This window comes from Tursiops truncatus, chromosome X (assembly GCF_011762595.2).
Source record: "Tursiops truncatus isolate mTurTru1 chromosome X, mTurTru1.mat.Y, whole genome shotgun sequence".
Lineage (NCBI taxonomy): Eukaryota > Metazoa > Chordata > Mammalia > Artiodactyla > Delphinidae > Tursiops > Tursiops truncatus.
Genome location: NC_047055.1, coordinates 82,629,066 through 82,653,375, shown reverse-complemented (window position 1 = coordinate 82,653,375; position 24,310 = coordinate 82,629,066). Strand labels below are relative to the sequence as shown.

Genomic DNA, 24,310 nt, shown 5'->3' with positions numbered 1-24,310 from the left:
CTCTAGGCAGGAAACACAAGAGAAGGAAAAGACCTACAATAACAAACCCCAAACATTTAAGAAAATGGCAATAGGAACATACATATCGATAACTGCCTTAAATGTAAATGGATTAAATGCTCCAACCGAAAGACACAGACCGCCTGAATGGATACAAAAACAAGACCCGTATATATGCTGCCTACAAGAGACCCACTTCAGACCTAGGGACACATACAGACTGAAAGTGAGGGGATGGAGAAAGATATTCCATGCAAATGGAAATCAAAAGAAAGCTCAAGTAGCAATTCTCGTATCAGACAAAATAGACAAGAGACACAGAATGACACTACATAATGATCAAAGCATCAATCCAAGAAGAAGATATAACATTTGTACATATTTATGCACCCAACATAGGAGCATCTCAATACATAAGGCAAATGCTAACAGCCATAAAAGGGGAAATCAGCAGTAACACAATCACAACAGGGGACTTTAACACCCCACTGTCACCAATGGACAGATCATCCAAAATGCAAATAAATAAGGAAACACAAGCTTTAAATGATACATTAAACGAGATGGACTTAATTGATATTTATAGGACACTCCATCCAAAAACAACAGAATACACTTTCTTCTCAAGTGCTTATGGAACATTCTCCAGGATAGATCATATCTTGGGTCACAAATCAAGCTTTGGTAAATTTAAGAAGACTGAAATCATATCAAGTAATATTTCCGACCACAACACTATGAGACTAGATAACAATTACAGGAAAAAATCTATAAAAAATACAGACAAATGGAGGCTAAACAATACACTACTAAATAACCAAGAGATCACTGAAGAAATCAAAGAAGAAATCAAAAATACCTAGAAACAAATGACAATGAAAACACAACGACCTAAAACCTATGTGATGCAGCAAAAGCAGCTCTAAGATGGAAGTTTATAGCAATACAATCTTACCTCAAGAAACGTCTCAAATAAACAACTTAACCTTATACCTAAAGCAATTAGAGAAAGGAGAAGAAAAAAACCCCAAAGTTAGCAGAAGGAAAGAAATCATAAAGATCAGATCAGAAATAAATGGAAAAGAAATGAAGGAAACAATAGCAAAGATCAATAAAACTAAAAGCTGGTTCTTTGAGAAGATACACAAAATTCATAAACCATTAGCCAGACTCATCAAGAAAAAAAGGGAGAAGACTCAAATCAATAGAATTACAAATTAAAAAGGAGATGTAACAACTGACACTGCAGACATACAAAGAATCATGAGAGATTACTACAAGCACCTATATGCCAATAAATGGACAACCTGGAAGAAATGGACAAATTCCTAGAAAAGCAAAGTCTTCCAAGACTGAACCAGAAAGAAACAGAAAATATAAACAGACCAATCAAAAGCACTGAAACTGAGATTAAAAGATCTTCCAAGAAACAAAAGCCCAGGAGGACTAGATGTCTTCACTGGAGAATTCTATCAAATATTTAGAGAAGAGCAAACACCTATCCTTCTCAAATTCTTCCAAAATATAGCAGCGGTAGGAAGATTCCCAAACTCATTGTAGGAGGCCACCATCACCCTAATACCAAAATCAGACAGAGATGTCACAAAGAAAGAAAACTACAGGCCAATATCACTGATGAACATAGATGTAAAAATCCTGAACAAAATACTAGCAAACAGATTCCAGCAGCACATTAAAAGGATCATACACCGTGATCAAGTGGGGTTTATCCCTGGAATGCAAGTATTCTTCAATATATGCAAATCAATCAATGTGATACACCATTTTAACAAACTGAAGGAGAAAAACCGTATGATCATCTTAATAGATGGAGAAAAAGCTTTTGACAAAATTCAACACCAATTTATGATACAAGCCCTCCAGAAAGTAGGCATAGAGGGAACTTACCTCAACATAACAAAGGCCATGTATGACAAACCTACAGCTAACATCATTCTCAATGGGGAACAACTGAAACCATTTCCAGTAAGATCAGGAACAAGACAAGGTTGCCCACTCTCACCATTACTATTCAACATAGTTTTGGAAGTTTTAGCCACAGCAATCAGGGAAGAAAAAGAAATAAAAGGAATCCAAATCAGAAAAGAAGTAAAATTGTTACTGATTGCAGGTGACATGAAACCATACATAGAGAATCCTAAAGATGCTACCAAAAAACTACTAGAGCTAGTCAATGAATTTGGTAAAGTGGCAGGATGCAAAATTAATGCACAGAAATCTCTTCCATTCCTATACACTAATGATGAAGAATCTGAAAGAGAAATTAAGGAAACACTTCCATTTACCATTGCAACAAAAGAATAAAATACCTAGGAATCAATCTACCTAAGGAGACAAAACACCTGTATGCAGAAAACTATAAGGCACTGATGAAAGAAATTAAGGATGATACAAGTAGATGGAGAGATATACCATGTTCTTGGATTGGAATAATAAACATTGTGAAAATGACTCTACTACCCAAAGCAATCTACAGATTCAGTGCAATCCCTAACAAACTACCAATGGCATTTTTCACAGAACTAGAACAAAAAACTTCACAATTTTTGTGGAAACACAAAAGACCCCGAATAGCCAAAAGAATCTTGAGAAAGAAAAACGGAGCTGGAGGAATCAGGCTCCCTGACTTCAGACTATACTACAAAGCTACAGTAATCAAGACAGTATTGTACTGGCACAAAAACAGAAATATAGATCAATGGAACACAACAGAAAGCCCAGAGGTAAACCCACGCACATATGGTCACCTTATCTTTGACAAAGGAGGCAAGAATACAGTGGAGAAAAGACAGCCTCTTCAATAAGTGGTGCTGGGAAAACTGGACAGCTACATGTAAAAGAATGAAATTAGAACACTCCTTAACACCATACACAAAAATAAACTCAAAATGGATTAAAGACCTAAATGTAAGGCCAGAAACTATCAAACTCTTAGAGGAAAACATGGGCAGAACACTCTATGACATAAATCACAGCAAGATCCTTTTTGACCCACCTCCTAGAGAAATGGAAATAAAAACAAAGTAAACAAATGGGACCTAATGAAACTTAAAAGCTTTTGCACAGCAAAGGAAACCATAAACAAGACCAAAAGACAACCCTCAGAATGCAAGAAAATATTTGCAAATGAAGCAACTGAAAACGGATTAATCTCAAAAACATACAAGCAACTCATGCAGCTCAATATCAAAAAAACAAACCACCCAATCCAAAAATGGGCAGAAGACCTAAACAGACATTTCTCCAAAGAAGATATACAGATTGCCAGCAAACACATGAAAGAATGCTCAACATCATTAATCATTAGAGCAATGCAAATCAAAAGTACAATGAGATACCATCTCACACCGGTCAGAATGGCCATCATCAAAAATTCTACAAACAATAAATGCTGGAGAGGGTGTGGAGAAAAGGGAACCCTCTTGCACTTTGGTGGGAATGTGAATTGATACAGCCACTATGGAAAACAGTGTGGAGGTTCCTTAAGATACTACAAATAGAACTACCATATGACCCAGCAATCCCACTACTGGGCATATACCCTGAGAAAACTGTAATTCAAAAAGAGTCATGTACCAAAATGTTTATTGCAGCTCTATTTACAATAGCCAGGACATGGAAGCAACCTAAGTGTCCATCAACAGATGAATGGATAAAGAAGATGTGGCACATATGTACAATGGAATATTACTCAGCCATAAAAAGGAACGAAACTGAGTTTTTTATAGTGAGGTGGATGGACCTAGAGACTGTTATACAGAGTGAAGTAAGTAAGAAAGAGAAAAACAAATACCATGTGCTAATACATATATATGGAATCTAAAAAAAAAAAAAAAGAAGAAAGAAAAGAATGATCAGAAGAGCCTAGGGGGAAGACAGGAATAAAGATGCCGACCTACTAGAGAATGTACTTGAGGATACGGGGAGGAGGAAGGGTAAGCTGGGACAAAGTGAGACAGTGGCATGGACATATATACACTACCAATTGTAAAATAGATAGCTAGTGGGAAGTAGCCGCATAGCAGAGGGAGATCAGCTCGGTGCTTTGTGACCACCTAGAAGGGTGGGATAGGGATGGTGGGAGGGAGGGAGATGCAAGAGGGAAGAGATATGGGGACATATGTATATGTATAACTGATTCACTTTTTTTATAAAGCAGAAACTAACACACCATTGTAAAGCAATTATAATCCAATAAAGATGTTGAAAAAGAAAAAAAACACAAGCTGTGGTACATCCATAGCATGGAATATTACTCAGCAACTAAAAGGAATAAGCTATTATAACACAAAATAACTTAAATAATCCCAAAGACAATGTTATGAGTCAAAAAACCAATCTCAAAAGGCATGTTTTTACCATGAGATCCCATGGTTGACTAGAAAGAAGCAGTGTGGTGTAAGTGCCTGACAATTAGCTTTTTTGATTCTAATAAGAAAGTGCCTGACATTAAGCTTTTGATTGCTGAGGTATACATTTCAAAGAAATCCATCTCAAATAAACCCATTGCCAGCTATACAACTGTATAAAGAGCCAGGCCACCCCACCCATGAAGTTTCCCTTTTAGAAAGCCCTGGTTGACCTAGATAACTGATCATTTGAGTGACCCTGCTTTTCCCTCCCTGTGCTTTAATTCCCACTCTCACTCTCAATAAACAGTGAACTTGTGAAACACTAGGTACCCCACCCTCAACCAGAATAAAGTAAGAACCCCAGATCTGCTAGTGTGTGCTGTTGCTCTCTAGTATGTACTCCTGTTTCCCACCTCCTGACCAAACCTCTTGCTATGTGGCCCACACGATGTGTACTCCCCAGGACCTGTGAATAATAAATCTTGTTTTTTCAAACTTCCCCAGCCTTTTCCAGCTTCTATGGGTTGCCTGCATTCCTTGGTTTGTGGCCCTTCTCCTCCATCTTCAAAGCCAGCAGTGCTGCATCTCTCTGACACTGCTTCCTTCCTCATATCTTTTCTTCTGCCTCTCTCTTCTACTTTAGAGGACCCTTGTGATTACACTGGGCCCACTCAGATAATCCAGGATATCCCCATCTTAAAATGTTGATTAGCATCTTAAATTCCATCTACAACCTCAATTACCCTTTGCCATATAATTGAACACAGTCACAGGTTGCAGGGATTTGCACATGGATGTCTTTGGGGGGGGGGACCATTTTTCTGCCTATCACAAATTCTGTTGTGATCTCACATATACCCTTACAGTTCACCCTCAACCCCACCTTGACTATGCACAAGTAACCAAGTAAGTCTGACCTGATTAACAACTTCTTTATTAAGTTGAGACTGATCCTCTCTTTTTACAGATTCAAAGATGTACAGTTTTTCTAATAGTCTCGTAATAAATGAAGATCTCTTACATCAGATAGCACATAACTTTACTTTTAAGATTATCTTTGTTAAGCAATAAAATCCTCAACAAACTCCAAATGCTAGACCAGCAGTTCCCATTGACTACCAACATTTCAAAAACTTATTTTGGGGATTTAAACTGGGTTTCCAGGTATTTGTTTTCCAAATGAAAACATAACACTCATCTGCTCTCCAAAATCTATCACCTATCCTCATCATTATTTCATAAAAGAACATTCAGCACCAACAAAGTGGAAAAGAACCTCAGAATAATGTATACTTCTTTAAATCACCTTAGCTTAATAAAAAATAAGTTAATTGTTATTTTTCTAATTTTGCTGATCTTTGACCAGTTTTTTTTAATCACTTTTAAGATTGATTTACCTGTTACAACTGTGCCACTGTCCACATGTGTCAAGGACTGGGGACGGCTTCGAAGTTTGCTTTTAAAAGATCTTGGTCTACGTGGTGATGCAGGTGGTAGAGGAATCTCTGATGATTGGACTTTGCCATCTTTAATTGCCCGAAGGCGTTCATAGAGCTCCTGTAACTCCTTATTCTGCTGGGTTTGAAGATTTACCACCTCCTGAATGTGTCTGAAGGAAAATCATGCAGAAAGCATTTTAATGGCACAGGCACCATACAAATGAGCCAAGGAACTCTACCAGTACAAGTAAAGTTTAACAAGGAATTTAGATTAAGAATGTGGAAATACAGAATATTTTCACAATTTAAAGATTTTCAATGCCTTCCTAAGTGTGACATTAAACTAATCAGACATAAACAAAAAGCTCAATAAATTGACAAAAACGAATTTCTAAAACTTCAATACAGTAAAAAATAATTTAAAAAATTAAAGTCTCGGGCTTCCCTGGTGGCGCAGTGGTTGAGAGTTCGCCTGCCGATGCAGGGGACACGGGTTCGTGCCCCAGTCCAGGAAGATCCCACATGCTGCGGAGCAGCTGGGCCCGTGAGCCATGGCCACTGAGCCTGCGCGTCCGGAGCCTGTACTCCGCAATGGAAGAGGCCACAACAGTGAGAGGCCCGCATACCGCAAAAAAAAAAAAATAATAAAAAATTAAAGTCTCATAGTACTGATAATATTAACCTTTTCTTTATTATATGTTGCAAGTATAAACAGGAAAAAAATTTGTAACATATAGTAAAAGGTTAATATTCCGAATATATAAATAGCTCCTAAAAATCAATAAGAAAAAAAGAAACAACTTTATAGAAAAAGGGGGAAAGAATATGAAAAGGTGACTCCAAAGAAGAGGAAATACAAGTAGCCAATAAATATGAGATGATGCACATCCTTAGTATTAATTAGAACACAAAATTTTTAACATCTTAATTGCAGTATAATTGTTTTACAATGGTGTGTTAGTTTCTTCTGTATAACAAAGTGAATCAGCTATACATATACATGCATCCCCATATCTCCTCCCTCTTCTGTCTCCCTCCCACCCTCCCTATCCCACCCCTCTAGGTGGTCACCAAGCTGATCTCCCTGTGCTATGTGGCTACTTCCCACTAGCTATCTATTTTACATTTGGTAGTGTATATATGTCCATGCCACTCTCTCACTTCGTCCCAGCTTACCCTTCCCCCTCCCCGTGTCCTCAAGTCCATTCTCTATGTCTGCGTCTTTATTCCTATCCTGCCCCTAGGTTCTTCAGAACCATTTTTTTTTCTTTTAGATTCCATATATATGTGTTAGTATACATACAACACATATTTTTTTTTTTTTTTTTTTTTTTTTTTTTTTTTAGCGGTACGCGGGCCTCCCACTGTTGTGGCCTCTCCCGCTGCGGAGCACAGGCTCCGGACGCGCAGGCTCAGTGGCCACGGCTCACGGGCCCAGCCGCTCTGCGGCACGTGGGATCTTCCCAGACCGGGGCACGAACCCGTGTCCCCTGCATTGGCAGGCAGACTCTCAACCACTGCGCCACCAGGGAAGCCCCAGAACACAGATTTTTAAAACTATTTTTTATTCATCTGATTGGAATAAAATGAAAAGAATCAATAATATCCAGTCTAATCTTGTTAAGGTGTGGGAAAACAGGCACTTTCATATATTTCTGTTTGGTGTGTAAAATGGTATATCTACACTGGATGACAATTTTAAATGTACAAATCTGTTAACCCAGCAATTCCACTTTTAGGTATCTATCCTACAAAAATACTAACATAAGTATGTAAAAATATAAGGATGTTGCCTTCAACACTTTTTACATAAGCAAAATATGGGATAAAACTGAAATGCCCATTAAGGAGAGATTAAATAAACTTTAAATGGCTATATGCTATTCCAATGTATGGAATAAAGATTATTTGTGCAAACATGAATATGAAGAGGAGACAATGTTAAGTCAAAAAATTGTAGGGTAACATATATTATGATCCCACTTTTATAAAACTCAAAAACTATATATTTGTAAATGCAAGAAAAATGACAGGCAAGATATATACCAAATAGTTCATAGTGGTTGCCTCTGAGGAGATTAGGGCATGAGAAATAGGAGACTGGTTTATGTGCATTTTTACAGTTGTGATATTACGTTTTATAATAAAAAAGATATATTTGGTCTTTGTCCCTGTTCTTGGCACACAGCTCCTAAAACCCTTGTAACTTCCTAAGTGATAAGAGCAATGGGAGAATCTTTTGTTATAATATTTGGTCTTTTGTCCTCAAATAGCTCCAGTTCCTGAAATAGTTCCAGGGTGATAAAGGGAAAAGGAGTGTCTCATTATTCAAAACAAGCCCCTCTGATCACGAAGTGACTTTTGGATAGCCCCTAAGGATGGGTACCTCTAAGGAGGGGAATAAGGATGGAAGTTGAATTAATCACCAATGGCCAACGATTTAATCAATCATGCCTATGTAATGAAGCTTCCATAAAAATCCGTGAACTACAGGGGTTCTAAGAGCTTCTAGGTCGGTGAAGACATGAGGTGCTGGGAGAGTGGCACTTCTGGGAGGCCATGAAGTTCCATGCCCCTTCCCCTATACCTTGCCATCTGGCTGTTCTTGAGTTGTATCCTTTTATAATAAACCAATAATCTAGTAAGGAAACTGTTTTCCTGAGCTCTGTAAGCCACTCTAGCAAGGTAATCAAACCTGGGGAGGGGTTTGTGGGAACCTCTGATTTATAACAAGTTGTTAAGAACCATAGGTAACACTACCTGGACTCATGATGGGCATCTGAAAGGAGGCAGTCTTGTGGGACTGAGCCCTTAGCCTGTGGGATCTGATGCTACCTTTGTAGTTTTCAACCATAAATTTTTTCCATCATTAAAATGTCACCAATCCAAAATTAGTTACCAATCAAATACTTAGCTCTATAAAACCCAAGGCAATCAAATTTGTGACAAAAGAGAAGCAGTCCTTACTTTTCTCGTAATCTTTGAAGCTCCACCTTTAAGTCCTCATCCTCTACTTCTGACTCATCATCACTGCTCATTGGGGAAGACGGTGAATAGAAGAGTGAGCTCTGTGTTTGAACATAGGCTTTTTCTTCACGGAGTGGTAAGCACTTTACTCTCTCTGGACCACTCTTTGCCACTGATTTCCCTCTGCCACCAAGAGTGGCTGAAAATTCACTATTAGAGGTAGGCTGCATCCCAGCAGTAAGTATCTCTCTCTCTTTAAACAACAGTTCAGATCCAGACTGCATGCTACTTCCTGTGGCTGAATTTTCTTCCATTGCCTTTTCTGGAGTCATCAAAGATACAACAGTCTCACAAGCCATACTGAAAGATGAGAAGTTGTCAGCTTGTTTGGGAATTCTTTTATCTTCTTTTAAGGTTTCCTGAAGAGCTTGTAACTTCTGAGAAGAAAGTGAAGGTTGCAGATTGTGTGTGGCAGGTTCCATTTCTACCAATTGAGACTTTGCTGTTTTAGTAAAGGCTAAAGCTTCTTCACTAGGCTGGCTCGTCATTTTATTGAATGCTGGTATGTGTTCTATTCCAGAAGATGTCACTTTCACTGACTGCTGCTGAGGAACTGTAATCACCTGAAATACAAAAAGGCAAAGGTGGCTGGCTCTGCCTAACCAAAGAGTAAACCCACAAAGAAATTCAATATCAATATATAGCACAGACAATTGGATGGTCTTCTGTAATGTACAAACACTGATAATAACAAAACTAAAAAATCCCATCTATACTTGCAATATTAAAAGCTTTGCAATTGGGCCCTTTGCAAAGAGAATTGGCTTCATATTGCTCAAATAAAATTCTGCAATTAAAAAACATTCCATATGTACACCTAAAACTAACACAATATTGTAAATCATCTATACTTCAATTAAAAAATAAAATGAGGGCTTCCCTGGTGGCTCAGTGGTTGAGAGTCCACCTGCCGATGCAGGGGACGCGGGTACATGCCCCGGTCCAGGAAGATCCCACATGCCGCGGAGCGGCTGGGCCCGTGAGCCATGGCCGCTGAGCCTGCGCGTCTGGAGCCTGTGCTCCACAACGGGAAAGGCCACAACAGTGAGAGGCCCGCATACCGCAAAAAAAAAAAAAAAAAAAGAAAAAAAGAAAAAAATTCAATTGCCAAGATTCTAAAGGACATGAAATTAGATTTATAAAAAAGATGACCCAACCACCCACCAAAAAATGATGACCCATTTCTGTGCTCCAGTCCAGCTACTAAAATCCTCATTTCTTTAGATTCGCCTTTAGTGGATGGCTACAGAAGGTGACAGGATGTATATAAGGGGAGAAATTAAATATGATAATGATCTACATTTAAAATAATTACCATCTACAGACCTAGATCTTCAATGCTGTTACCTTTTATAATGCCTTTGTAGATGATTTAACCAAAGACACAAACCTGGAACCGACCCCGCTGAAATGATCCACTCATTGCTTTACATCTACTGAAAGCCCTAGCATCAGCTGTGGACTCTCCTGTCAGAGGAATGGGGTCAGGAGCAACTGGTGATCTCGTATCTTCTGTATCCACTGCAAGTTTTGCCAAATTGTAAGCAGAAAGGAGAAAATTGCTTGTTAAGACAACATTTGTTTACATTACCAAAAATGAAGAAAAGTAGAAAAAGCTTAACTCCTGCTAGACAATTAAAAAAGTGTTAATGTAATAAGCAACATTGTAGAAGTCCCTAATTCTGAATCAGACATTGCAAGATTTATCCCGAGACTTAGTATCTATATGAAATGAATACTTTAAAATCAAATTAGTTACAAAAGGAAAAATAAAATGGCAATGACATTAATGGGACGTGTCACATACATGGGCTACATGGAAAAAGTGGCAAGATTTGTGTATGAACAACAACAAAAAGAAACAGAAGTAAATGAAAAATGATGTTACCTAGTCTATGTCCCTGACTGTAAGCACACTACCTTGACGGACTTTTGATCTCTTGAAAAAGCTGGTTGACTGCCGTAGCCTGTATGCCCAGCTTTTTAATTTGCGAGTCCAGGATTTCTTGCTAATAGGATTTTTGAGACTAGGACAAGTAAAGCTTAGGCCAAAATATCCACCTCCTGTCTGCAGATGAATGGCTCCACCGCTTGACACAGCAGCAGGATAGGCCTCTGGATCCCCTGGAAGTGAAGCATCTGGGGACATCTCCTAATGGAGACAAAAAGAGGAAAACCAAAATGGTAGTAATTTAGGTGAGGTGGAGCAACTGTTTCTACCATTGGAGTTTCTTGTATGGACTAATCAGTAATCAAAAATAGAATGCTATATCCTAAAGGAACTTCTCTAGGCAGAAAACACAAGAGAAGGAAAAGACCTACAATAACAAACCCAAAACAATTAAGAAAATGGGAATAGGAACATACATATCGATAATTACCTAAATGTAAATGGATTAAATGCTCCAACCAAAAGACATAGACTGGATGAATGGATACAAAAACAAGACCCATATATATGCTGCCTACAAGAGACCCACTTCAGACCTGGGAGATATACAGACTGAAAGTGAGCGGAGAGAAAAAGATAGTACATGCAAATGGAAATCTAAAGAAAGCTGGAATAGCAATACTCATATCAGACAAAATAGACTTTAAAACAAAGACTATTACAAGAGACAAAGAAGGACACTACATAATGATCAAGGGATCAACCCAAGAAGAAGTTATAACAATTGCAAATACTTATGCACCCAACATAGAAGCAGCTCAACACATGAGGCAAATACTAACAGCCATAAAAGGGGAAATCGACAGTAACACAATCATAGTAGGGGACTTTAACACCCCACTTTCACCAATGGACAGATCATCCAAAATGAAAATCAACAAGGAAACACAAGCTTTAAATGATACATTAAATGACATGGACTTAATTGAAATTTATAGGACACTCCATCCAAAAACAACAGAATACATTTTCTTCTCATGTGCTCCTGGAACATTCTCCAGGATAGATCATATCCTGGGTCACAAATCAAGCCTTGGTAAATTTAAGAAAATTTAAATCATATCAAGTATCTTTTCTGACCACAACGCTATGAGACTAGATATCAATTATGGGAAAAAATCTATAAAAAATACAAACGCATGGAGGCTAAACAATACACTACTAAATAACCAAGAGACCACTGAAGAAATCAAACAGAAAATCAAAAAATACCTAGAAACAAATGACAATGAAAACAGGACGACCCAAAACCTACAGGATGCAGCATAAACAGTTCTAAGAGGGAAGTTTATAGCTATACAAACCTACGTTAAAAACAAGAAACATCTCAAATAAACAACCTAACCTTGCACCTAAAGCAATTAGAGAAAGAAGAACAAAAAAACCCCAAGTTAGCAGAAGGAAAGAAATCATAATGCTCAAATCAGAAATAAATGAAAAAGAAATGAAGGAAACGATAGCAAAGATCAATAAAACTAAAAGCTGGTTCTTTGAGAAGATAAACAAAATAGATAAACCATTAGCCAGACTCATCAAGAAAAAAAGGGAGAAGACTCAAATCAATAGAATTAGAAATGAAAAGGGAGAAGTAACAACTGAAACTACAGAAATACAAAGGATCATGAGAGATTACTACAAGCAACTCTATGCCAGTAAAATGGACAACCTGGAAAAAATGGACAAATTCTTAGAAAGGCACCACCTTCCAAGACTGAACCAGGAAGAAACAGAAAATATCAACAGCCCAATCACAAGCACTGAAATTGAAACTGTGATTAAAAATCTTCCAACAAACAAAAGCCCAGGACCAGATGGCTTCACAGGCAAATTCTATCAAACATTTAGAGAAGAGATAACACCTATCCTTCTCAAACTCTTCCAAGGTATAGCAGAGGGAGGAACACTCCCAAACTCATTCTACGAGGCCACCATCACTCTGATACAAAAACCAGACAAAGATGTCACAAAAAAAGAAAACTACAGGCCAATATCACTGATGAATATAGATGCAAAAATCCTCAACAAAATACTAGCAAACAGAATCCAACAGCACATTAAAAGGATCATACACCATGATCAAGTGGGGTTTATCAAAGGAACACAAGGATTCTTCAATATACACAAAGCAATCAATGTGATACACCATATTAACAAATTGAAGGAGAAAAACCATATGATCATCTCAATAGATGCAGAGAAAGCTTTCGACAAAATTCAGCACTGATTTATGATAAAAACCCGCCAGAAAGTAGGCATAGAAGGAATTTACCTCAACATAATAAAGGCCATACATGACAAACCCACAGCCAAAATCGTCCTCAATGGTAAAAAACTGAAACCATTTCCACTAAGATCAGGAACAAGACAAGGTTGCCCACTCTCACCACTATTATTCAACATAGTCTTGGAAGTTTTAGCCACAGCAATCAGAGAAGAAAAAGAAGTACAAGGAATCCAAATTGGAAAAGAACAGTAAAGCTGTCACTGTTGGCAGATGACATGATACTATACATAGAGAATCCTAAAGATGCTACCAGAACTACTAGAGCAATGAATTTGGGAAAGTAGCAGGATACAAAATTAATGCACAGAAATCTATGGCATTCCTATACACTCATGCTGAAAAATCTGAAAGTGAAATTAAATTAAATCCCATTTACCATTGCAAGAAAAAGAATAAAATACCTAGGAATAAACCTACCTAAGGAGACAAAAGACCTGTATGCAGAAAATTATAAGACACTGATGAGAGAAATTAAAGATGATACAAATAGATGGAGAGATATACCATGTTCTTGGATTGGAAGAATCAACATTGTGAAAATGAATATACTATCCAAAGCAATCTACAGATTCAACGCAATCCCTATCAAACTCCCACTGGCATTTTTCTCAGAACTAGAACAAAAAATTTCACAATTTGTATGGAAACACAAAAGACCCCGAATAGCCAAAGCAATCTTGAGAAAAAGAAACGGAGCTGGAGGAATCAGGCTCCCTGACTTCAGACTATACTATAAAGCTACAGTAATCAAGACAGTATGGTACTGGCACAAAAACAGAAATATAGATCAATAGAACAGGATAGAAAGCCCAGAGATAATAACCCACGCACATATGGTCACCTTATCTTTGATAAAGGAGGCAGGAATGTACAGTGGAGAAAGGACAGCCTCTTCAATAAGTGGTGCTGGGAAAACTGGACAGCTACATGTAAAAGAATGAAATTAGAACACTCCCTAACCGTACACAAACATAAACTCAAAATGGATTAAAGACCTAAATGTAAGGCCAGATACTATCAAACTCTTAGAGGAAAACATAGGCAGAACACCCTATAACATAAATCATAACAAGATCCTTTTTGACCCACCTTCTAAAGAAATGGAAATAAAAACAAAGTAAACAAATGGGACCTAATGAAACTTAAAAGCTTTTGCACAGCAAAGGAAACCATAAACAAGACGAAAAGACAACCCTCAAAATGGGAGAAAACGTTTGCAAATGAAGCAACTGAAAACGGATTAATCTCCAAAACATACAAGCAACTCATGCAGCTCAATATCAAAAAAACAAACAACCGAATCCAAAAACGGGCAGAAGACCTAAATAGACATTTCTCCAAAGAAGATATACAGATTGCCAACAAACATATGAAAGGATGCTCAACATCATTAATCATTAGAGCAATGCAAATCAAAAGTACAATGAGATATAATCTCACACCGGTCAGAATGGCCATCATCAAAAAATCTACAAACAATAAATGCTGGAGAGGATGTGGAGAAAAGGGAACCCTCATACACTGTTGGTGGGAATGTAAATTGATACAGCCACTATGGAGAACAGTATGGAGGTTCGTTAAAAAACTACAAATAGAACTACCACACGACCCAGCAATCCCACTATTGGGCATATACCCTGAGAAAACCATAATTCAAAAAGTGTCATGTACCACAATGTTCATTGCAGCACTATTTCAATACCGAGGACATGGAAGCAACCTAAGTGTCCCTCAACAGATGAATGGATAAAGAAGATGTGGCACCTATATACAATGGAATATTACTCAGCCATAAAAAGAAATGAAATTGAGATATTTGTAGTGAGGTGGATGGACGTAGAGTGTGTCATACAGAGTGAAGTAAGTCAGAAAGAGAAAACCAAATACCGTATGCTAACACATACATATGGAATCTAAAAAAAAAAAAAAGGTGATGAGGAACCTGGGGCAAGACGGGAATAAACACACAGACCTACTAGAGAACGGACTTGAGTACACGGGGAGGGGGAAGGGTAAGCTGGGACAAAGTGAGAGAGTGGTAGTGCGTATATGGACATATATACACTACCAAGTGTAAAATAGATAGCTAGTGAGAAGCAGTCGCGTAGCACAGGGAGATCAGCTCGGTGCTTTGTGACTATCTAGAAGGGTGGGATACGGAGGGTGGGAGGGAGGGAGACGCAGGAGGGAAGAGATATGGGGATATATGTATATGTATAACTGATTCACTTTGTTATAAAGCAGAAACTAACACACCATTGTAAAGCAATTATACTCCAATAAAAACGTAAAAAAAATAGAATGCTATGTATACTTCTATTAATAGTATCATATCAGACTAAACCTGAAGTATTAAACTTATAGGAATTAAGCCTTCCCCTTTCTTTAAAAATACTATTTAGACTTCAGATAAATAAAACAGCAGAATATTAAACTTCCACCCTAGAATATTTTTTATTATAGCACCTTTGAAAACTGAAAATTAAAATATGAAGGAAATAACCCTCATATGCACCAATTCACTAAAAATGGTTACTTAAACCCTATGATCTTAAAATGGAAAGTTTCATTTATGCTTATATTATCTAAGAGAGTTTAAGATGCCTGACATGCATGATAAACAGAAAAACAAGATGTCTAGGCATTTACATTTACAGAAATATATTACCAAATCAAGTTTCTTACATTACATAAGCACACAGAAATTTACAATGGACCTCAAAATTATTTCAAATTCAAGCTCTAAAAACTGTTAGCATCAGGCCACAGCTGGCTATAAAATCATTCTTCCCTCTTCTTGTCCTCCCATCCCTCCCCTCAAAAATCAGAATTAACTGCTGCTGTATTCTGAGTATTCTAAAAATAAATTTCTTATAATAACTAATATAAGAAATTAATACACAGAGCCAGAAATACTTTGGGAAACATGAGCATGGCCCCTACTAATTTAGAAAATTAAAAGAGTAAAAGTTCAAAGAAAGGGATTCAGCATTTGTCTGAAGGAAGACAGCCTAAGCAGCACTAAGTAAACTGCAGTTTGGGGTAAGCATTATTAACACTTAATTCAGCAGTTATTAAAAGTAAAATTCTGAACAGTTTTTATTTTCCAAAGTCCCATTTTGGACAAGTAATACTACTTTCATAAAGAGGAAAAAACTCTCAATAATATTATGATTTAGAAAGTGTTACATTGGTCCCACTGAAATTACAGAAAAGATTTTTATTAAGTAATAACTGGATCAAGATGATAAATTAAATACAAGTTCTAGCCTCCCTTACCAACCCAAATACACAGGTACAACAGGAAAAACAGATGTAGACACATGCATATAAGTTTTTTAAATTAATTAATTAATTTTTTAGCTGCGTTGGATCTTCATTGCTGTGTGCGGGCTTTCTCTAGTTGCATCGAGCGGGGGCTATGCTTCATTGTGGTGCGTGGGCTTCTTATTGTGGTGGCTTCTCTTATTGCAGAGCACGGGCTCTAGGCACATGGGCTTCAGTAGTTGTGGCACACAAAGTCTAGAACACAGGTTCAGTAGTTGTGGCGCACGGGCTTCGTTGCTCCGTGGCATGTGGGATCTTCCCGGACCAGGTCTGAAACCCGTGTCCCCTGCATTGGCAGGCGGATTCTTAACCACTGGGCCACCAGAGAAGCCCTGCATATAAGATTAAAGGAGGAAAAAGCAGCCTCCTTCAATGCATAATGATATATGCAGGAACTGTTTCAAAATGCAGCAAATTGAGGTGGTAGATATGGGCAGCAGGAGAGAGCGCCCTGGCCAACCAAAAGGATGGGTGGTTGGACAGAATGTTTACAAAGCTATAACAATCTATCTGTCTCCTATCTATCACTTCAGCATCATATTATAACACTCTCCTACTTACTGGCCTTCTTTTGTTTCCTGGAACAGGTATCCACCTATGAATGTCACCATCACATACAAATCCTTCCCTGACCACCCTATATAAAGTAATTCCTTAGTCTTTCTATCATAACCCTTTATTTATTTGTTTAGGATCTATCTTCCCCGACTAGAATGTGAGCTCCACAAAAACAGAGATCTTGACTTATTCACTGCTCAGCAGATATTCACTGAACGGATGAGTGAACTGGTTGGGGCACCTTCCCACCTCATCTCCACAATAAACAAAAGACAGCAGAGGAATCTGCTCCCAAATAAGAGTGGTAAGGAGGAAAATGTTTATTGCCAAGAAAAAGGTCAGTAATGTAGGGAAGAGACAAGATCCAGGAGTAAGGGGAAGCCTTGCTACCTTTGAAGACTAGCTATTGGACCTCCCTCTGGGCAGCATTAAAGACAAGTTGCAATACCCAGTGCCAGGAAGCATGTCCCATGCTTTTCCCACAATTACTGGAGTAAGGCTATAGTAATTATATATAACATTTACAAAGAGACAAACAGGGAATCTTATGGGGGAAAAAGAAAAACTGAGTACACAACGAAGAATCACCAACACTTTTGGGAAACCAGCACTTTAAGAAAACACTAAACTCAACAAACAGCATACCCAGGGAAACAGCATTAATAAGACTTTAATATGTTGAAAGAGATGTGTGAATATACTATATCCATAAGAAAAAGAATGAACTATAGTTACTAGAAATTAAAAATGCAATTCCTTGACATAAAAAAAATAGCTGAATAGGAGATTATAAACAGCTTAAAAGTTGAGACATTCTCCCAGTACAAAAAGCAAAAGGACAAAGAGATGGAAAGCATGAAATGAGGGACTTCCCTGGTAGTGCAGTGGTTAAGAATCTGCCTGCCAATGGAGGGAACACAGGTTCAATTCCTGGTCCAAGAAGATGCCACATGCCATGGAGCAACTAAGCCCGTGCGCCACAGCTACACAGCCTGCGCTCTAGAGCTTGCATGCCACAACTACTGAAGCCTGCATGCCTAAGAGCCCAGGCTCCGCAACAACAGAAGCCACCGCAATGAGAAGCCCACACACTGCGACAAAGAATAGCCCCCACTCGCAGCAACTAGAGAAAGCCCACACGCAGCAATGAAGACCACATGCAGCCAAAATTTTTTTAAAAAGCATGAAATGAAAAGTTAATAGATAAGAAAAACAGGAAATGAAGAAATAAAACTGTCTCTATTCACAGATGATAAGATCTTATATACTGATATTATATAGAAAATCTACCAAAAGCTATCACAGCTAATAAAAAAAACTCAGCGAACTTGAAGGATACAACATGAACAATCAAAAATCAATCGTATTTCTATACACTAGCAATGAAAAATCTGAAAAGGAAATTAAGAAAACTATTTCATTTATTATAACAACAAAGAATAAAATAACAAACAGTGCTGGAACAACTGGATAGCCACATGCAAAAGAATGAAGCTGGACCTTTATCTCACACCATATACAAAAATTAACTCAAAATGATCCTACCATCTGTACTTAATTGTGAAGCAAAATAAAGATATTTCTGGACATTAAAAAAAATTGGTCACACATGCAACATATTTTAAAATATTACTCATAGAAGCATTTCAGGGGGGAAATAAAAAGGAATTCTAGGACACCAGAAACAGTGGCAGGTAATAAGTTTGATCTAGATGTAGCAATGGACACTTGAAACAAACAAAAGAATCCATTTAACCTTGACACTTGGAAGAGTCTCCTGAGCAACAAAGTTTAAATGACAGAGAATTACATTTCTTTCTTTCTTTTTTTTTTTTTTTTTTTTTTCAGTACACGGGCCTCTCACTGTCGTGGCCTCTCCTGTTGCGGAGCACAGGCTCCGGAAGCACAGGCTCAGCGGCCGTTGCTCACGGGCCCAGCCGCTCCGCGGCATGTGGGATCCTCCCAGACCGGGGCATGAACCCGTGTCCCCTGCATCGGCAGGCGGACTCTCAACCACTGTGCCACCAGGGAAGCCCTACATTTCATTTTTTTATGGTTCTAATCATGTTACGTGATTACCAGATAACACAAATAATCATAATATAAATGCTGTTTACTGATTTTCGTTCTTCCAATCAACCTACAGACAAAGCAAAACCGATAAAGAAAAAAATGTAGATGTTATAAACTTTGCCAATGTTAAAAAGTAATTTAAGTAATAAAAATTGGGAGGTGTATGGGGAAGAAAAGTAGAGGAAAGGGAAAATATAATTTCTCTACCCTTCATAGAAGTGAGTCAAATTTTATTGTATAAAATTACTAAAATTGTATATTATTTATAAGTTATTAATAGCAATGACCACAAGAATTAAAACCAGGAACTTAATAGTGTTTGGGGAGTGGGAGTGTTAACACAACAATTCCTTTTAATTTTCTATCCTTCTGAATTTCTTTTGCATTTATGCATTAATTGCATAATTTTAAATTACTAGTTTACCAAAAAATAAGTACTTAAATTATATTTGCTCAATGGAATATTATGCTGTTGTTTAAAAAAGTTAGGTGAGGAGACTTCCCTGGTGGTCCAGTGGTTAAGAATCCGCCTTCCAACGTAGGGGATGCAGGTTCAATCCCTGGTTGGGGAACTAAGATCCCACACGCCATGGGGCAACTAAGCCCGTGCGCCGCAACTACCAAGCCTGTGCGCTATAGAGCCCAAGAGCCACAACTAGAGAGAAGCCTGCGCACCGCAACTAAGACCCAATGCAGCCAAATAAATAAATAAATATATTTTTTGAAAAGTTAGGTGAGGTGGAACTATGTATACTGACATGGATAGATGTCCATAAGTGGGAAAAAAATTTAGAACGCACATGTATGTAAGGAAGTATGTGTATATAAATATATAGTATGTATCTGTGTCTTTGTAAACAGATATAATACATATAAAGAAGTGCTATATAAATATTTGTATATTAGTGAAAACCATGCCTGGGAAGATTTATCAACAGCTGTGTCTATAGGTTTAGAAGTGGGGTGAATTTTACTTTATATACATGCATATATTATTTATATAATAATAACAATAATAAAGAGATACAGTGATAAATATTTTAAAATATGTCTATGATATACTGTAAAATTAAAAAATTAAGTTGTAGACCAATATGTTTATAGCACAATACTATTTTTGTGAATAAGAAGTTGTAGGTTTGTAAGTAGATCTGTATAAGCTTAAGTCAAGAAGGATTAGTACCATATAGTGGATAAGCACCAGATAGTGGTTATCCCTATGAGTTGAAGGAACAGAAAAGAGAAATTAAATTCCTACATTACATAAGTTAAAAAAAACAAGTCATGAGATTATGGGTTTTTTTTCCTTTTAAAATATTTTTTTCAAATAAATAAAAACCCATAAACAAGATTAAATTAAAACCATAATATTTTTAAAAATGAAACTGATAACAGGAATTTTTAAGTGGAAATCTAAAAGCAAGTTCTTCCTACCCACTAAAACAATCTATAAATCAGTCCTGTTCTGTCATTAATACAAAAATAAACATTGCTCACAAGTTCCTAGCTAATTCACCAGAGGGCTCTCTCACCAAGAAAGTTCTACCATCTCTATTAAGTTCTGGGCCCCTGCAGCCTAAGCTATGGCCTTCTTAAATACCTGTGACCTCAGAATCTTGTGACATAGATAATTTCATTTCAAAGGACAGAACTTTAGAAAAGAAGGCATTTCTTTAAAAGCATAGGATAAGGAATTGGTTAGAAAGAATGATACTTACATGTAAACATAATTCGCTGGGTATAGAAGTTATCACATTCAGGTCCCTTTTGAACACTGATATGTTTGCAGGCTGACTCACAGTCACATGGGACAGAATCTTAGAGCCTGTCTGCTGAAAATTAGGGGACTGTGCAGGACTATCTTGAATTCCACAGTGACTGATGCCTATGACTTCTGGCACTGGACATGAGACTGTGTCTTCAGCAGAGGAAGAAAACGGAGAATCTATGCTTTGGGTATCCTTCTGACTCTCAGGATAGATGCTAGATATGCTATGCTCCTGATAGAGCAAATTTCTTAATTTTTCATCCAGAGTTTTAATTCGGTTGTCTGCAAACTCCATTTTTGGAGGTCCTTCCCCGTCTGATTCCAGGACCGTAGAGGACAGCAGGCTAGTTGGTTCAAGGCCAGGGGTCTGAGTGGGAATGACCATCTTAGGAGAACTTGCTTCCACGATCACTGCGGTTTCTCCTTCTTGGGAAATAAACTCTGCATCCATAGTTGGCTGCTGCACCGGTAAGGACTGAGGCTTTTGATCAGACATAAATGCCGGAGTTGTAAGAGAGTTAGGAGCAATCTGAGTTGACTCACCAGGAGCTGCCTGACTGGCAGCTTGGTGACCTGGATACACAGGTAGGAATATGCCTGCTTGGCTGGTGAGTCCCTCACATTCAAGACTGGAACTGCTAGCAACTGGTGCCATTATCTGCTTGTCATCTTCCACTTGATAAAGTATAGCTGGCTGCTTAGTTTCTACACTGGCATATTCAGAAATCTTACCATCAACTACATCTTTGTGTTCTGATGTGGAGGTGTAAAATGCACGCTGGCATGGATTATTTTCTAGAGTGAGCAGCGTGTCCTGTGATATTTCCTTATTACTTATGTTTCTTGGACCTGGAACAATAACAAAGAATGGCTAAGCATGTATGGTAAGTACAAAGCATGGACTAGTACCCAAACTCAAAAGGAACAGGAGGAGCAAGGGGCAAACTAGAACCTGTGTGAAAGTATTCTTATAAATAAAACTCAAAATACACAGAATTCAACCTAATAAGGAGAAAAACCTTTTCCTTTTTTTTCCATAAATATTAAAATTTAAATGGCTTAAGTTCCCTCCTAACATTAATATCTTCAAAAATGCTTATGAAAATTCTCATAAGCATAAAATACCCATGAAAACAAGTTAAAGATACAGTATATATTTTGCATCCCCATCTTCCAGGTCTGGATAAAGGTGGCAAAGAACAAACACTTACTAGAAAGCAGATTTAGCCCAGGAACTGTAGACATGGACTGCTGAAGAGAAGAAGGAGATTGAGCATCACGGTTTCTTATTGTCTGATTGATACAAAATCGCCATCGACCAACTGGGGATGACTGAGGAGCAGATTCATCTGTAGAAAGAATTGGCAAAAATTAATATGCTAATCAATTGTCAATATGTTTACCTATTGACTAAGGAAACCAGGTTAAAACACCGTTTTGTCTTTTATCTCCATTTACAACGCACTAGGATATATGTAACTTATAAGACCAGACCTCCCAACCCTGACTGAAAAATACTCTAACAACTATGCACAAGATATCTTTAGAGAAGGATTTTGGATTCTACGGAAACAAACATTGTATCAATAGCAATTAAAAGCAGGGCAGTTTTGGGAAAAAAACGAAAAGCACTTTTTCCACTAAAACCTACATCTTCTGTTCTGTATCCTGATTATGGTGGTGCTTACACAAATCTATAAGAGGACTAAAATTTACAGAACCCTACACCAAAAGAAAAAAACGTCTATTTTACTGTATGACAACTTAAAAAATAAAGTAAAATAAGCCCCTACATCTGTACTCCTACTTTGTTAACTTATTCAAATAAGTTATTCTCTTTTAAACTTTACCCTACTTTGCCAGTCAGAAATATACTCAGGGACTTCCCTGGTGGTGCAGTGGTTAAGAATCCGCCTGCCAATGCAGGGGACATGGGTTCGAGCCCTGGTCTGGGAATATCCCACATGCCGTGGAGCTACTGAGCCAGTGCGCCACAACTAGAGCCTCTGTACCACAACTACTGAAGCCTGCACTCCTCGAGCCCGTGCTCCACAAGAAGAGAAGCCACCACAGTGAGAAGCCCGCACACCACAACGAAGAGCAGACCCCACTTGCTGCAACTAGAGAAAGCCTGCACGCAACAACGAAGACCCAACACAGCCATAAATAAATAAATAAAAAGAAATCTACTCAGACTCCTGCTAATGAGAAAAAGAAGACAGAGGAGAACCCTGGCATCCTAACACAAACTACATTTGAGGGTAATGGTATCTGGTTCCATGACTCCCACACCACCTGTTGCTTCTTCATGCTGTTATAATTCCTTCAGATGTCCTCATTTGTCTGTGGCTCTCCTCCCCCTCCCAGACACTCTAAATATACCCATGACCAGAGCTGAGAAGAATGGAGAGATAAATTTATGAGAAAAGAAAATAGAAGACACCATTTTTAGTCCCTGGCAGTTTATCTGGTATCTGATTTACAAAAACTTAGTGATCAGAGCAGGTAGAAGCATATCATTGGTAGAATGAAATCAAGATACTAATGCTATTAAAACATGAGGCAAACTTAGAACATAATGATTTTAGTTAAGAAAGTTGTTGTCCATCTCATATAGAGGAAAAGAAAAACTTACCAGTTAAGTTCAAACAGTAAAGCCATTAAAGGTCAGCAGTACTGTGACTGCTTTTCTGGTAACATACCATGCAACAACTCAGAAATAAATTAATCAGGTAAAGAACCAATACTTGGAGGAAATTTGCAGAATGGTTTTACTTCTCACTTTTTTTACTTCTTATTTCTGGGCTATAAAGTCCTTTCAAAGTGTGGGAAAACCTACATTAACAATTTATCAAATTCCTTTATTGGCTAACATCTTTCCCAAGGTGTGTACATTAAAAGTTTCCAAATGTCTTGCTTCAAAAGCCAAATAGTAAATTTTATTAAGTATACTTACTGCTGGTTTGAGTGGATGCAGAATTTATCTGTACTTGTTCAGATGATCCTGTCTGAATTAAAAATGAATAGATAAATAAAGAAGTTCCTGATACATATCCGAGAAGACCTATTTGCTAAGCAATTTCTCTTACTTGGCTACTGCTGGATTCCATAGTAATAGAGTCAACTCCAATGGCTCTTTCTGCAGCAGAGTGGACATGAAGGATCTCCTGGGCTTGACCTACGATAGCCCTCAATTCTTCTACAAATTTTTCTTTTTCACTTTCCAGGACAAAGTTATCTTCAACCTATCCAAAAGTAAAAGTAAGTCTATTCACAAGAATGAATTTAGTTTCTTCAAAATTATAATATGGTGACTACCATAAAGAAAAATAAATTAGGTATTTAGATCTAAATGCCACAACAGAATTAACAAAGACCAGCAATAAAATGCCACATAATACATTAAATTATTCTATTTTGAGACCACTGATATTTTCAGATTGGCACTACCTACCAGAAGCCAGCATTTTTAAAAAATCTGGCATTCTATAAATTGATTGCCATTTGAAG

At 37.7% G+C, this 24,310-nt stretch overlaps 1 protein-coding gene across 1 annotated transcript in view; it reads right to left on the bottom strand.

The window, feature by feature from the left end:
* WNK3 (WNK lysine deficient protein kinase 3) overlaps nucleotides 1–24,310 on the bottom strand; it is a 145,959-nt gene that overhangs the window by 27,993 nt on the left and 93,656 nt on the right. The window contains exons 13-20 of the mRNA XM_073799048.1: nucleotides 23,890–24,045; nucleotides 23,757–23,808; nucleotides 22,012–22,149; nucleotides 20,751–21,649; nucleotides 10,760–10,991; nucleotides 10,230–10,360; nucleotides 8,780–9,402; nucleotides 5,771–5,982 (exon numbers count right to left, since the gene is read on the bottom strand). Of these exons, the coding sequence (XP_073655149.1) occupies nucleotides 5,771–5,982; nucleotides 8,780–9,402; nucleotides 10,230–10,360; nucleotides 10,760–10,991; nucleotides 20,751–21,649; nucleotides 22,012–22,149; nucleotides 23,757–23,808; nucleotides 23,890–24,045 (2,443 nt within the window). The remainder of the gene's footprint in view (nucleotides 1–5,770; nucleotides 5,983–8,779; nucleotides 9,403–10,229; nucleotides 10,361–10,759; nucleotides 10,992–20,750; nucleotides 21,650–22,011; nucleotides 22,150–23,756; nucleotides 23,809–23,889; nucleotides 24,046–24,310) is intronic.